Genomic DNA, 12,147 nt, shown 5'->3' with positions numbered 1-12,147 from the left:
ACCAACATACGTATACGCATCCTTACGCAAAACCGCTGGCGCTACAGACTTTCAAACATTTTTCTGCGGTAACACTGATCGGAAGTAATCTTATCTTATAAATATTATAAATGTGAAAGTTTGTATGTTTGGATGTTTGGGAAATCATCACGCGGAAACGACTGAACGGATTTGCATGAAATTTTGTACGCAGATAGCTTATGGGCCAGATTGGTTAATAGGCTATTTTTTTAAGAGTTGCCACCTGTTAAAAAAGTACCATTTATTTAATATGCGGGAACCACTGAATGGATTTGCATGAAAATTTGCACACAGATAGCTTATTACTATGTCTCCATTGTGAGATTTAGCCCTCTGACGAGATTTGACGTTAAATCTTTTGAGATTTATCATATAAAATTAAATCTCGAAAGGCAGTAGATTTAACTTAAATCTTTGTCAAATCTTCAATAATATTGATCAATAAGTACAATTTGTTGGATGTGGCAACCACAAATTCACATGCCATAAGTCAAATGACATTTGTGTTTTCAATATACAGTTGAGGACATTGAAATCTAGCCTATCATAAAAACATGAATTTTCGTATTTTTAGGTATTTTTATATTTTTGTTAGTTTGGGAGGAAAATTAGTAATACATATTTACATAACTTTGGTTGTAATAAATTAAGAAAATGTTATTTTTAAAACTAAAAATTTAGAAGAAATGTTTTATAGTAATATCATGCAGAGTCTTCTCCGCTTTCTATAAGTCATTTACGCGCTGCGACAAAAAATTTATAAATTTCGGTAATGGTTCTTCTTCGATAACATTGCACCGAACATCCTCTAGAACTCAGTTCGTATTCATGATATGCCGATTGGATTTTCGGTTCCCTCCTATGAATAAGAGAGTTCTACAAAAATTTTTCTTTCCGCAAATGTTTTTTACCGTTTTGATAATTTTTCTTAAATTCGGGAAAATGATTCGGAATATGGTACCATTCTTTACACTTTCCAAACTATATATTATACATACATATTTACCACGAATAAGAAGCCAATAATATTCAGAATTCATATAATGAAATTCCGCTTGGTACCTTCCTTTTATCTGTCTGTATATCAATGTCCGCAACTGTATTTGTAAAATCATACATAAGCAAAAGTCAAATATTTAAAAATGTGAACGTCAAACATATCTCGTAATGGTAATGGAAACGGTTGTGATTTAGCAACTGGAATTATTAAATCTTAATGGATAAATCTCTCAATGGAGACATAGTATAATGTAAATACAGTTTTTTTTTTCTCTCTTTGGAGTCTCTTGGATTTGTATCGACTCTTTGTATTGATTCTTTCTAACGTTATTACATATTTGTTTACTTTTATTTTTCAATGTTCACCCCACAAAATGTATACTATTCATTGAAATTGGCATTTAAAACTATTTTACTTTGTAATATAAATAATGCCATTAACATTTCTAATGCAGCATTGATGTACTTATTGAACGCAACATGAATTTAGAATACTGTGTTAATCTGTATGCATTAAGAAAATGAAATAAATGAAATGAAATGAAATGAATGAAATCTCTCAATGGAGACATAGTATTAGGCTATATAACCGAGCTATCAATGGGCAGTCATACAAGTTCCAACTTCTACTTGACCTTTCACGTACGTCAAAGAGAGCATAGTCTTTTTTAACCGACTTCCAAAAAAGGAGGAGGTTATCAGTTCGTCGGAATATTTTTTTTTTTTTATGTATGTATGTTACCGCATAACTTTGGACCACGTCAACTGATTTCGATAATTCTTTTTGCATCGGAAAGGTAGTGTCTCAGAGGTGGTCCCATACTAATCTGGTTGAGATCCGATCAGTGGATCATGTGATATATATATATATATATTTTTTTTATGGGAGTTGAAGTCGGTTTTTTCTTGCTTTTTGGTGGTCCCATACTAATCTGGTTGAGATCCGATCAGTGGATCATGTGATATATATATATATATATTTTTTTTTATGGGAGTTGAAGTCGGTTTTTTTTTGCTAAAAATTACTTGTTAACAATATTTTTGGTTTTCTCTTCTTTAAATACCTGCACTGATTTCTTTCTTTATTATGATTTTTTTTGGACTAATCTTAAAAAAACTACTAGACACAAAAGGAGAAAGTGTGCACTGTAATTCTTAACCAAATTTTCGTGATTTGCTTTTGATGTTACATATATTCGTTTCAATAAATTTAAATGGGGCTCTTAGGTAGGGCTGCCAGACGTCCCGGTTTTCCCGGACATGTCCCGGTTTTAGACTATTTGTCCCGGTGTCCCGGTCCAACCTTAAAATGTCCCGGGTTTCGTTTTAGTGTCCCGGTTTTTGATTTGATTGCACAAATTTTAATAAAAGTTCAAAAATCACTACACTAAGAGAAAAAACGCGTTGTAATATTCAGAAAAATGTTATGAATTCACTGAGGGAAATAACGCATAGTAAACATGAATATTTCCTATTTGATTATCGTTTAAAAATGTTCGTATTTAAAAATAATACTTTCATAACACGCACGCGTGGTGTTGATTCAAACTCAACATTTAAATGCACATTTACATGTCTGGCTGTAGCTGAGTGCGCGAAGATGCTTGCCACAATTTGCTAAATTCCAGAGGGTCAGGGTTCAATTCCCATTACAACCAGCATGGAATTTAAATATTTTTTTAACTTAATTATGAAAAAGCAATCGGTAATTGCAAATCGCTTCATTTTAATAATATTTCTATACTAAATACTAAAATTTTTATACTTAAATGTATTACGAGTTGGGTTGGTGCTCTTTCATATGCGTATTTTTTTAATTTAGCACGCTTTTTGAATTCTAAACTTCTTTCTCTCAGTGCACCTGTTTAATTTGTGAAATAGTCACATTTCGAGATAGTTGAACTTTGCACAAGCAATAGTTGATGATTAGTATATGTACCTAAATACGTTCAAAATGACGTGCACAGAGTTTTACAATTATATTAAGGAAAAGACAGAAGTTTTGAAACAAGTTCACAGCAACGAAAAATATGACTGATATTTTAATGTTATCTTGTACTTAAATCTTTTTCTTTCATGAAACCTAGAGTACTTATAAGTACAGTGCCGTACAAAACTATTGGCTGGGAGGCTCTTTCATCAGATCACAATTTCCAATCAGATCTTTTAGAAAAATTTTGAAAATGTAGCTTTTGAGCCAATTAATAAAGTGCAAGTCTGAAGTTGCCAGCAAATTTCGTTGATTTTTAGCATTTGTTTTTGCTGACTGTGTCTTCCATATAAAAAGAATTATCGAACATAGTTTGTATGGAAGAAACTCTCAGTAAAAACAATACCAAAAATCAACTAAAATTTAATGGGCTGCACAACTTCATTTTAAAAATTTTTATAAAGTCTGATTAGAATGTTGCAAATTTGTATGCAAATTAATTGAATTTTCCCGAGTTTAGCACAAAGTTTAACAATTTTGTTTTTATATTTTTTCATATATTTAGTATAAACTGTATTTTTATAAAGAATAAAAAGAGGTTCATGCATTGTTAAAAATTCTCTGTGATAAGTTGTTTTGTTTTGTTGGCGTATGTTGTAATGATCTCATGATCTCATGTTTTTATGTTTTTGTTTTTGTCTGTCAAAATAAAAATTCACTACATCCTTTCGCACGTCGAAATGAAAGAGAAGGCCCTCCCTAAAGTGTCCCGGTTTAGCAACAGAGATATCTGGCAGCCCTACTCTTAGGGGAATTTATTTTTAGCAAAAATTTAAAGAACAGTAATTTTGTTTACATGTCGGGCAATATTTTTTTCGTATGGATATACATTGGATCCTTGGCTAAAACCTTTTGTGGTAAAACTATTTGAAGTCGAAGGGTAAGCTCCTTCAATAGGGATTTCAGCAGAAATGATCAACGTCTGGCTATAAAGAGGAGCGATGCTCAAATAATTAAAAAACTATAGGTCTGACCTTTAATAAGATAAGAATTACGTAACTATCTGAGATAATGCTTATAAAAAAACGCCTTATTACAAAATAACAGTATTCTGATCCGATTCGGCTGACAGCCACGACTTTGAAAACAGAATTTTATTCAAAATTTTCATTCCTGGAAAACAATAATTTATTTTCCACCTATTTAGCTCGATATAAGCACAAATTGTTCAAACCAGTCGCAGAAGAAAGTATTAAAAATGAATTACAAAAACTAAAATCGAAAAACGCTGATAAAGTTACAGTCAAGGGAATGAGAATGAAGAATTCTTTTTAAAAAGCTTTAGAAAAACCTGACACATCTGGTTTGGCTTGTAAGCGCTGTTTAAACAACGATCTCGTCATTATGGTAGATTCTAACTGTTTCTTAAAAATACTTGACATCCGCATTCGCATCCGCATCCGCGGATGTTAGCTTTTAGATATTCGCATCCGCATTCGCATCCGCGGATGTCTAAAATTCCACATTCGCAACATCCCTAGTACCTATGTATAGTTGTAATGTGTCTAATCTATATATTATTCTGAAACAAGGCGCTTCTTTCCCAGCGATCTACAAGTCGTACAGAGACAAACTATACATACATCAAATTAAAGTGGTCGATCTGAAACTTTGCACAAACTTTTCAGATTTCAGATTCATTAACCCATTTTCGAAATATTTGGTTCCATTTATCCGCTTTCGTTTCTGTTTTTGTTTCATATCGTTCAAAGCATTGCTACGTTGGTGTGCATGAAGGCACCCTGCAGCAAAATTTAGAGACAGTCTGGCAAAGCGCTAGTTCTGCCCTACAAACTTCAGAACTGTGTCTGAACTACTGCAAAAGGGATGCAGAGCTGGCCGTTGAAACTCGTATGTTGCTAGTTGCGCTGTCATCAATGTGCTTAAAAATTTGGAACATAAAGTGCCAATTATTCCTTCATTTTCTAAAACCGTTATTCTTAAAAATAATTTATATTTGTTACGTATAATGGGTATTTCTGGGATACTTATAATTTAAAATCTAAAAAATGCTTATTTGTGATAACTCAGCGTTAAATTGTATTAAATGTATTGAAATGTAATACATAGACTCCCAGGCATCTAATAAGAACATATAGAATTTTAAATATTCACAATGGTTTTCATGCTAAATTTTTTTATATAAGGATGGCTCATAAGCATTATAACATAAACATATAAATTGACGTTTCTAATTATGTTGGAAATTTAGTAGAATTCTAGAAACTGTTATAAAAACTTCAATATTTTAAATCAGAGTTTATAAGCATGCAGTTCTATAGCCCATTAACTTTTCGTATAATTAATCGCGCTGATTTTATATAACTCTTTTAACGCACGCTCTTGAAGGTATTCTCCTATTTAAATATTTTCGTTTAAGATGCAAGATTACATGTTACTACAGTAAAACTCGATGGGCTACAAAACAGAATACTCGAAATATTTATAATAAAAAATCTCTGATTAAAAAGTTTAAAATTTGAAGACAGTTTTTAGATTTCTATCAAATTTGCAGCTCAGTTAGGAATTTGAATTTAAATGGTTTATGTAGTATGACACATAGTACTTAAATAAAAACTTAACCAAAAATATTTAAAATGAAAAACCTTGGAAATTAAAAAAAATCACTGCATAACTACACATTTCGGGTGCTCAGATATATCGCATCGTTCATAACAATAGCACCCCCATTTCAAAGTGAGATTTAATCTGATTAAAAGTTCCAAAATTTTGATGAAAAATCGTTAAATTTAACTTTGTTTTGTATAAGTTTTAAGTGAATATTTAAAAAAGAAATGGTGTACGCGGACCTTTGCTGTTAAGTGTAGCTTAACTAAATTTTATATTTTGCGTTTAATTTTATACGTACGTAGATATGTATAAAAATTACATTAATGTTACCAATAACGACTTTTTTGGAGATATTTTAGCAGTTGCCCCATAAACTATGTAACGAATTACATGTTACATTTGTGCATCTTTTGTCAGCTTTCACATGACCAGGATGAGTAATATTGATGACAGCGCAACTAGCAACATATGAGTTTCAACCGTCCAGCTCTGCATCCCTTTTGCAGTAGTTCAGAGACAGTTCTGAAATTTGTAGGGCGGAACTAGTGCTTTGCCAGACTGTCCAAAATTTTGCTGCAGGGAAAGTACACGGGACTTTTACTTATATGCAATTGCCACCACCTTGTATGGATGCGCCTTGAGAACCATCTAAGCCAGAGTCAGCTCAGAACAAGTTCAAAAGTTCTGCAGAGGGCGAAAATTGTCACTTCGTAGGACATCGCCATGTTAAAAAAGACAGTTGAAAGCATTGAGTTGGGATAGATGAAGAACCAGTACCGTCCCTTTTCAGGCTAGCTCAGCGCAAGTTCAGAACCAGTTTGATTTGCTGCAGGGCAGCGATACAGCGGAAGATCTGCAAAGAAAATGTTCTCTTTGCCTCTGTACATACATACACAACGTTGTTGCATATTCATTCATTCATGCACACTATCAACAACAACATCGCTGCCGCGCTGTAGGCTTTATTTTAATTTGAGCATTCCTATGTACCATTTATTCGTTTTCGTCCCTGTTTTTGTTTCATATCGAGCAAAGCTTTGCTATGTTCGTGCGAATGTGATACAGCGGAAGATCTGCAAAACAAAAATGTTGCTTTTGCCTCTGTACAGATACCCATATATAAATCTTATTTGGTTTATTTCGATGTTTTTTTCTGAGGCAAATATGGCCCTATTTGTATTATAAATCTATATATGTATCTATATATAATCGTACAGAGACGATTTACATTCAAATTAAGGTATGGATCTGATAATTTGCACAAACATTTCAGATTTAAGAATAATTCGATGTACATATTTGCACGGAAAGATTTCTAAAATTTTACATTGAGCAATTTTAAAATGTAAAACTGAATCACCCACAGGCACTCTCATTTTCACCAATTTCGAACAATTTCATTTATTTATTTTCAATTTGTATGGTTTTAAAATGCTGGAAAACTTAAAAAATCCTGGTGGGCGACCTGAGGGAACGGTAAAGTATTTTAAACTCTCCATAAATACGCGTTTCAGAGAATCTGGTTATTTCAGTTTTCTCTTGCGGGTTACAGAAGGGCGAGAACTCTCCCCATACTCAAAAATTAAGATTAGTGCCACAAGAGATTATTTTGCGAGATTTAGCCGATTGGGTATTTGAAACTCAGCCTCGTGTAATTAATCAAAACCACTTGAAGGATCGATCAATTTCGGGTCCAAAAAATAAGCACTGTACGATAGTTAATAAAGAAATGGTTAATATGTTGTCCGGAGTAGAAATGGCGTCGATATCTACTGTCGTTCCTGAATATCCACAGAAGCAAGTAGAAGTAGGGGAGTTCCACCTCATGACTTCATACTAAAAGTTAGAGCAGTTGTGATGCTAATCCACAACCTAAATATGTACACATAAAGGGTTAGTTAATAGACTTTAAACATGTGATTCGAATTATACTATCCCATATAAATTAACAGCCCGGCGAATCTACACTTGCTTTTGTATTTAAATGTCGCCAATTCAAAATTAATGTAGCGTCCGCAATAAAAATAATAATTTGTATACGTATTGAGCAGAGTATGATCTTGCCAAAATACCAAAGTTAAAGTTAAATACCAAAAGCAATGCCTGTGGTTTTTAGAATAAAGAAATATCCAGATTTTTAGACCACGAGCACCCCGATTTTCGGGGATTATTACTAGTATGTTTCTATTTCACTGTCTACTTTGACTTTTTGATTAGTGTTCACTTGACGCTGGCTGATTATGGTTGCTCAGCTGCCAACCGAAATGCATCGGTAAAAAAATAAAAAATAAAAATAAGAATAAAATAATAAAAAAAATTAAAAATTTTGATTTAAAAAATAGATTAAGTTTTTATTTACGATATTTGCGGTCAAAAAGGTTAAAACATAAAATTAAAAAAATATGAATAATAAGACCGCAAGCAGACTCTAAATTTAGTGATTAAATTACGAAAACGGTTTCAAACTAACTCTGCAATGTTTCGCCAAAATTTCGAACTTTTTAATTAGAATCTTTAGAAAAAAATTTGGTTTGCAGTTTTGTACCTAACTCATTAAAATTGAGCATAATAAAGTGCGAGTGGAAAGTGCTGCTCATTTGCTTCTCTTAAAAAAAAGGTCGAACATACTTACTTTGCATGAAAAAAATACGTAACACCGTCAACAAAAAAAAAAATGCCAAAAATTAGGGGTAAGCCTTACCGACTTAAAATTCCACTTTAACTAAAATTTAACGAATCTTTTTAACAAATGTTTTAGGGAAAACAGTGTGGAAAAAAGTTGCAAAATCATTTTTTGCCCCGTATTCGGCTCTCATAAATATGGTCACCGTATGTATAGTAGTCAAATTTATAGAGAAATGTACTTAAAACAACAAAGTACGTTCGCTTACAGTTCGCCAAAATTTGACTTATTATTGGAAAATCATAGCCGCTCATGAATTGTTCACACTTTTTCACTCATACAGCATGCCTACTACTTGATACAATGCATACAACCGATTTCTGCTGGGCTTGTTCGCACGCACACAGTGGCATCAATTGCACGCACACTACAAAAGTGCTCAGCCGAGGCTGCCCACCTCTGACCACCGAAGCCTGAAACCTCCATCGATTTCGTTCGATCATGGTAAATGAATAAAAACTAAAAACGCATTAATCAGCACTGTTTGAAAACGTACCCTACTATTGTTTGCTACACCTGACTTATTTTACTTAACTGCTGATGTATGGCAATGGCGGTAAAGAATCGAACATTTGAATACTGTTTGTTTACTTTAGCCTTGACATCTGGTAAAGTAGTAGGGGAAACAATTTAAGTGTTTTGGAAATACCAAAGTATGTACATATACTACGTAGTACATGTACATACTTACTAAGACTTATCTAGAGTGCTACTTGAGGGTTTCGAGACAACGAATTTTACTTGCGTACTTTACTTTAACTTAACGCTTAGAAACAAGACAATTATCGGAAAGCGATTATCATACCCCAATCGTTTTGAGATATCCGCAATGGTTTTATTCCAGATGGCGGAGTGTTTAAATTTATTGCTTTCAGAACTGTAGTCATGTGCTCGCCATGATTCACAATAGTCATAAGGCCGCAAAAGAAGGTCTTGTTCAGGGATTGGCTCCGGCTGTATGTTGTTATTTTGGCCAAAAAGACCCTCAACGAAAGCCTTGAAACTTTCGGTAGTGCGCTGTGTGTTCGTGTGGCGAAACTAATAAAAATGTAGTATTAATGGGAAATTCTTTTTTGATGTAATTTTTTTAGATGTTACCTTGTAGTATGAGTTGTTATAATTCTTGGTCAAAATATCACCATAATACCTCTGATAAGTTTTCGCAGTCCCTTTTAGATCTTCGTAACCCTAAAAGTATATATATAAGATTTTATGTACATATACATATTTTTGACAGTAATAAATTTTCTTTCGCATCTAGTACAAAAATGTATATAAAAACTTAAAATAATAGCCGTATTTCTTTTAACACGAGTACACTTTGCGTTTAAATATTATATGAGTGTATGTATCTAGAAGTTACAGTAAGTAAATACCTGTTCGCCGAATTACAATCGATCGATTCTTTTAATAAAAATCTCGTTTTCATTGCGAATTTCGATTATTTATTACAAAAAAAACATTGTCATTAAAGAGTTAAGTTTACGCTGCCTTTATGAATAAAAAAGGTGTCTGAAGGTTACGAGTAAACCGATGTGGTGGAGGTTATGCACAATTCGGTAAAAAAAAAAAAAATTGTCTTCATCGAAACTGTGATTTTAACATAAATTTTCTGCAAAACGGAGATTAACAAACCAAGTAAGTTGGTACATAGAGAAATAAATTAGTTATATCTAATTGAGGTAGTCGTTTTGTTTCAACGGAAACCAAACCAGTCTCCAAAAACTTAACGTCTGAAAATTTAAAGAAATATTTGAAAGTGTATTTCCACAATGTATCTAATAGTCCGGCAGCTAGCGACAGTAAAAATGTGCCGATTTTATCGTCAAATACAACATATCGGGGACTTAAATTTACTGCTGTAGATTAACAAACAACAACACTTACATCGCACCGTGGGACCTTTTGGTGTCAGGAGGGTTAACATTGTGTAATAAAAAATTTAAAAATAACCTTATTTTATCGTCGTTGGGCATTTGTGTGGTTATCAATTAACATTGGACGATGTCAAAAATTTATCACGTACACTTATTTAGCGGGACAATAAACCGCTTACAAGCGCGCAAAAATGTCAAAATTTGGCGAAAATCGACCTATAACATCGCACTTTAAATTTATCATGGACATAGCGGACATGGCGGGACAAACCTATTGTAAGTGATCGGCAAAGTCGCCGCCGCACATAGGGACGAATCGAGAATATAGGATGAAAAAAATGTTTACTTAATATGTATTTGACAGATTTCAATGGAAGTTGGTATTTAGGGGTTTTCGTTATCACTGATTTCGAAATATATATTAAATTTTTGAAAATTCAAAATGGCGGATCAAATATTGTGGGCTACTTTTTTTTAAATTATTGATTGTTTTGAAACTTGGTATCCAGGGGCATTCGTCGTCGGTGATTTCGAAGCTGGTATTAAATTTTCAAAATTCAAAATTGTGGATCCAATATGACCGACGACTTTTTTTTAAATAATTATAGATTGTAATGAAATTTGATTCCTAAGAACTCTCGGAGTCACTGGGTACGAATCTAAAATTTGATTTCCAAAATGCATATAATTATATGGGCAATTCTCAGAAACTTCGAATTTCTTTGTAAAAAAATGTTTTTGAAGTGAAACTTCTTAGGCGGCGGTATCGCAAAAATGGAGAGTGAAATTTTTAAAACTGAAAACGTTACATGAGTGAGAAGGAAGATATAGGTAGTATAGGGAAGGGGAAATAAGAAATAAAGCGACGCATGACGGGTACGAGTACCTACATATGTACAGTATATTTTGCTTTGCTGCCTTTATGCTTAAGTGCACATTTAAGATACCTACCCCAAAATTTGCATCAGAGGCATTATTTTAAACATTTATGCTCCGATAGATGCATTCAACATACCTGCACATTGGCGATACCTGCCTTAAAAATTGTGCAACTAGTATCAATTATCAAAGAAAGTATTACGTTTACCTGCACCAACCCTACAATTAGCTAATTTTACAATCTTTTATTTATTTTGCTCATCTCGAGGAACAACGAAAATGGCTATCAATTTATGTAGTTATATAGATAATTAGATACTATTCGGTAAAAATTTCGCTTGCAGTAATTTCTACGTGGTAAGTGCTTCTCCATTATTTGGTTTCATAGGGATTTGGATACCTTCCTCATTGAAGTAGTAAAAAAAAAATCGCTTAAGTGCCTTTTTCGGTTAAGTGCACAAGTTTTTCGTGCAAAGAAGGATGTGCAGCTAAGCAAAATATACTGTATATATGTATGTTTGAATGCACGTATGTATGTATACATATATATGTATGTATGAACGAACTCATTGCGCATTTCAGCTCTGCAATATATCTATGTATAAATGATGCAAGCGTGCTTCGCGTAACTACATCCATTCGTACATATGTACATTTGTTTGTATGGATATATTTATTATGAAGCAAACGGGCTTCGTTGATGTACTGATGGGCATATGTATGTACTTATAGACACCCTGCAAAAAATGGGACTAATCCGGGATGACTCCGGGAGCAATCGCAAAGGAACATGCGACTAATACTACTTTTGATCTCTTTATATGGAATGAACTGCTCGATTTTGTTCGAGCATGTCCTATGAAGAGACTAATTGTTCACCTTTATACCCGAAAGGGTATAAACAGCGACTAGTCACTTTTAAAAAATAAAAATAAAAATTTGCGCCAGCTGAGATTCGAACCGGGTTGCTCAGTTTGGTTAGACGAATACTCTCTCTGTGTGCCAACGCCGCACATGAAATCTCATTGACTAAGTGCGTACATATCATTAAATCGTTAATAGTACCCGTTAGAGATGGGTTGGGGACTAAATGATCTCCAATTATACCCATAAGGGATGAGTCGAGA

At 33.3% G+C, this 12,147-nt stretch overlaps 1 protein-coding gene across 1 annotated transcript in view; it reads right to left on the bottom strand.

Moving 5' to 3' along the window:
- The window catches only part of LOC118749144 (multiple inositol polyphosphate phosphatase 1-like), a 30,251-nt gene extending 20,060 nt beyond the window's left edge, over positions 1-10,191 (bottom strand). Inside the window, exons 1-4 of the mRNA XM_036483912.1 lie at positions 10,152-10,191; positions 9,900-9,997; positions 9,363-9,452; positions 9,070-9,302 (exon numbers count right to left, since the gene is read on the bottom strand). Coding sequence (XP_036339805.1) covers positions 9,070-9,302; positions 9,363-9,452; positions 9,900-9,997; positions 10,152-10,191 — 461 coding nt within the window. The remainder of the gene's footprint in view (positions 1-9,069; positions 9,303-9,362; positions 9,453-9,899; positions 9,998-10,151) is intronic.
- Between the last annotated feature and the right edge of the window lie 1,956 nt (positions 10,192-12,147).

This window comes from Rhagoletis pomonella, unplaced genomic scaffold, assembly GCF_013731165.1.
Source record: "Rhagoletis pomonella isolate Grant_MI unplaced genomic scaffold, Rhpom_1.0 Rhpom_scaffold_00014, whole genome shotgun sequence".
NCBI lineage: Eukaryota > Metazoa > Arthropoda > Insecta > Diptera > Tephritidae > Rhagoletis > Rhagoletis pomonella.
Note: the sequence above shows the minus strand (reverse complement) of the source record. Positions and strands in the feature narration are given on the sequence as shown.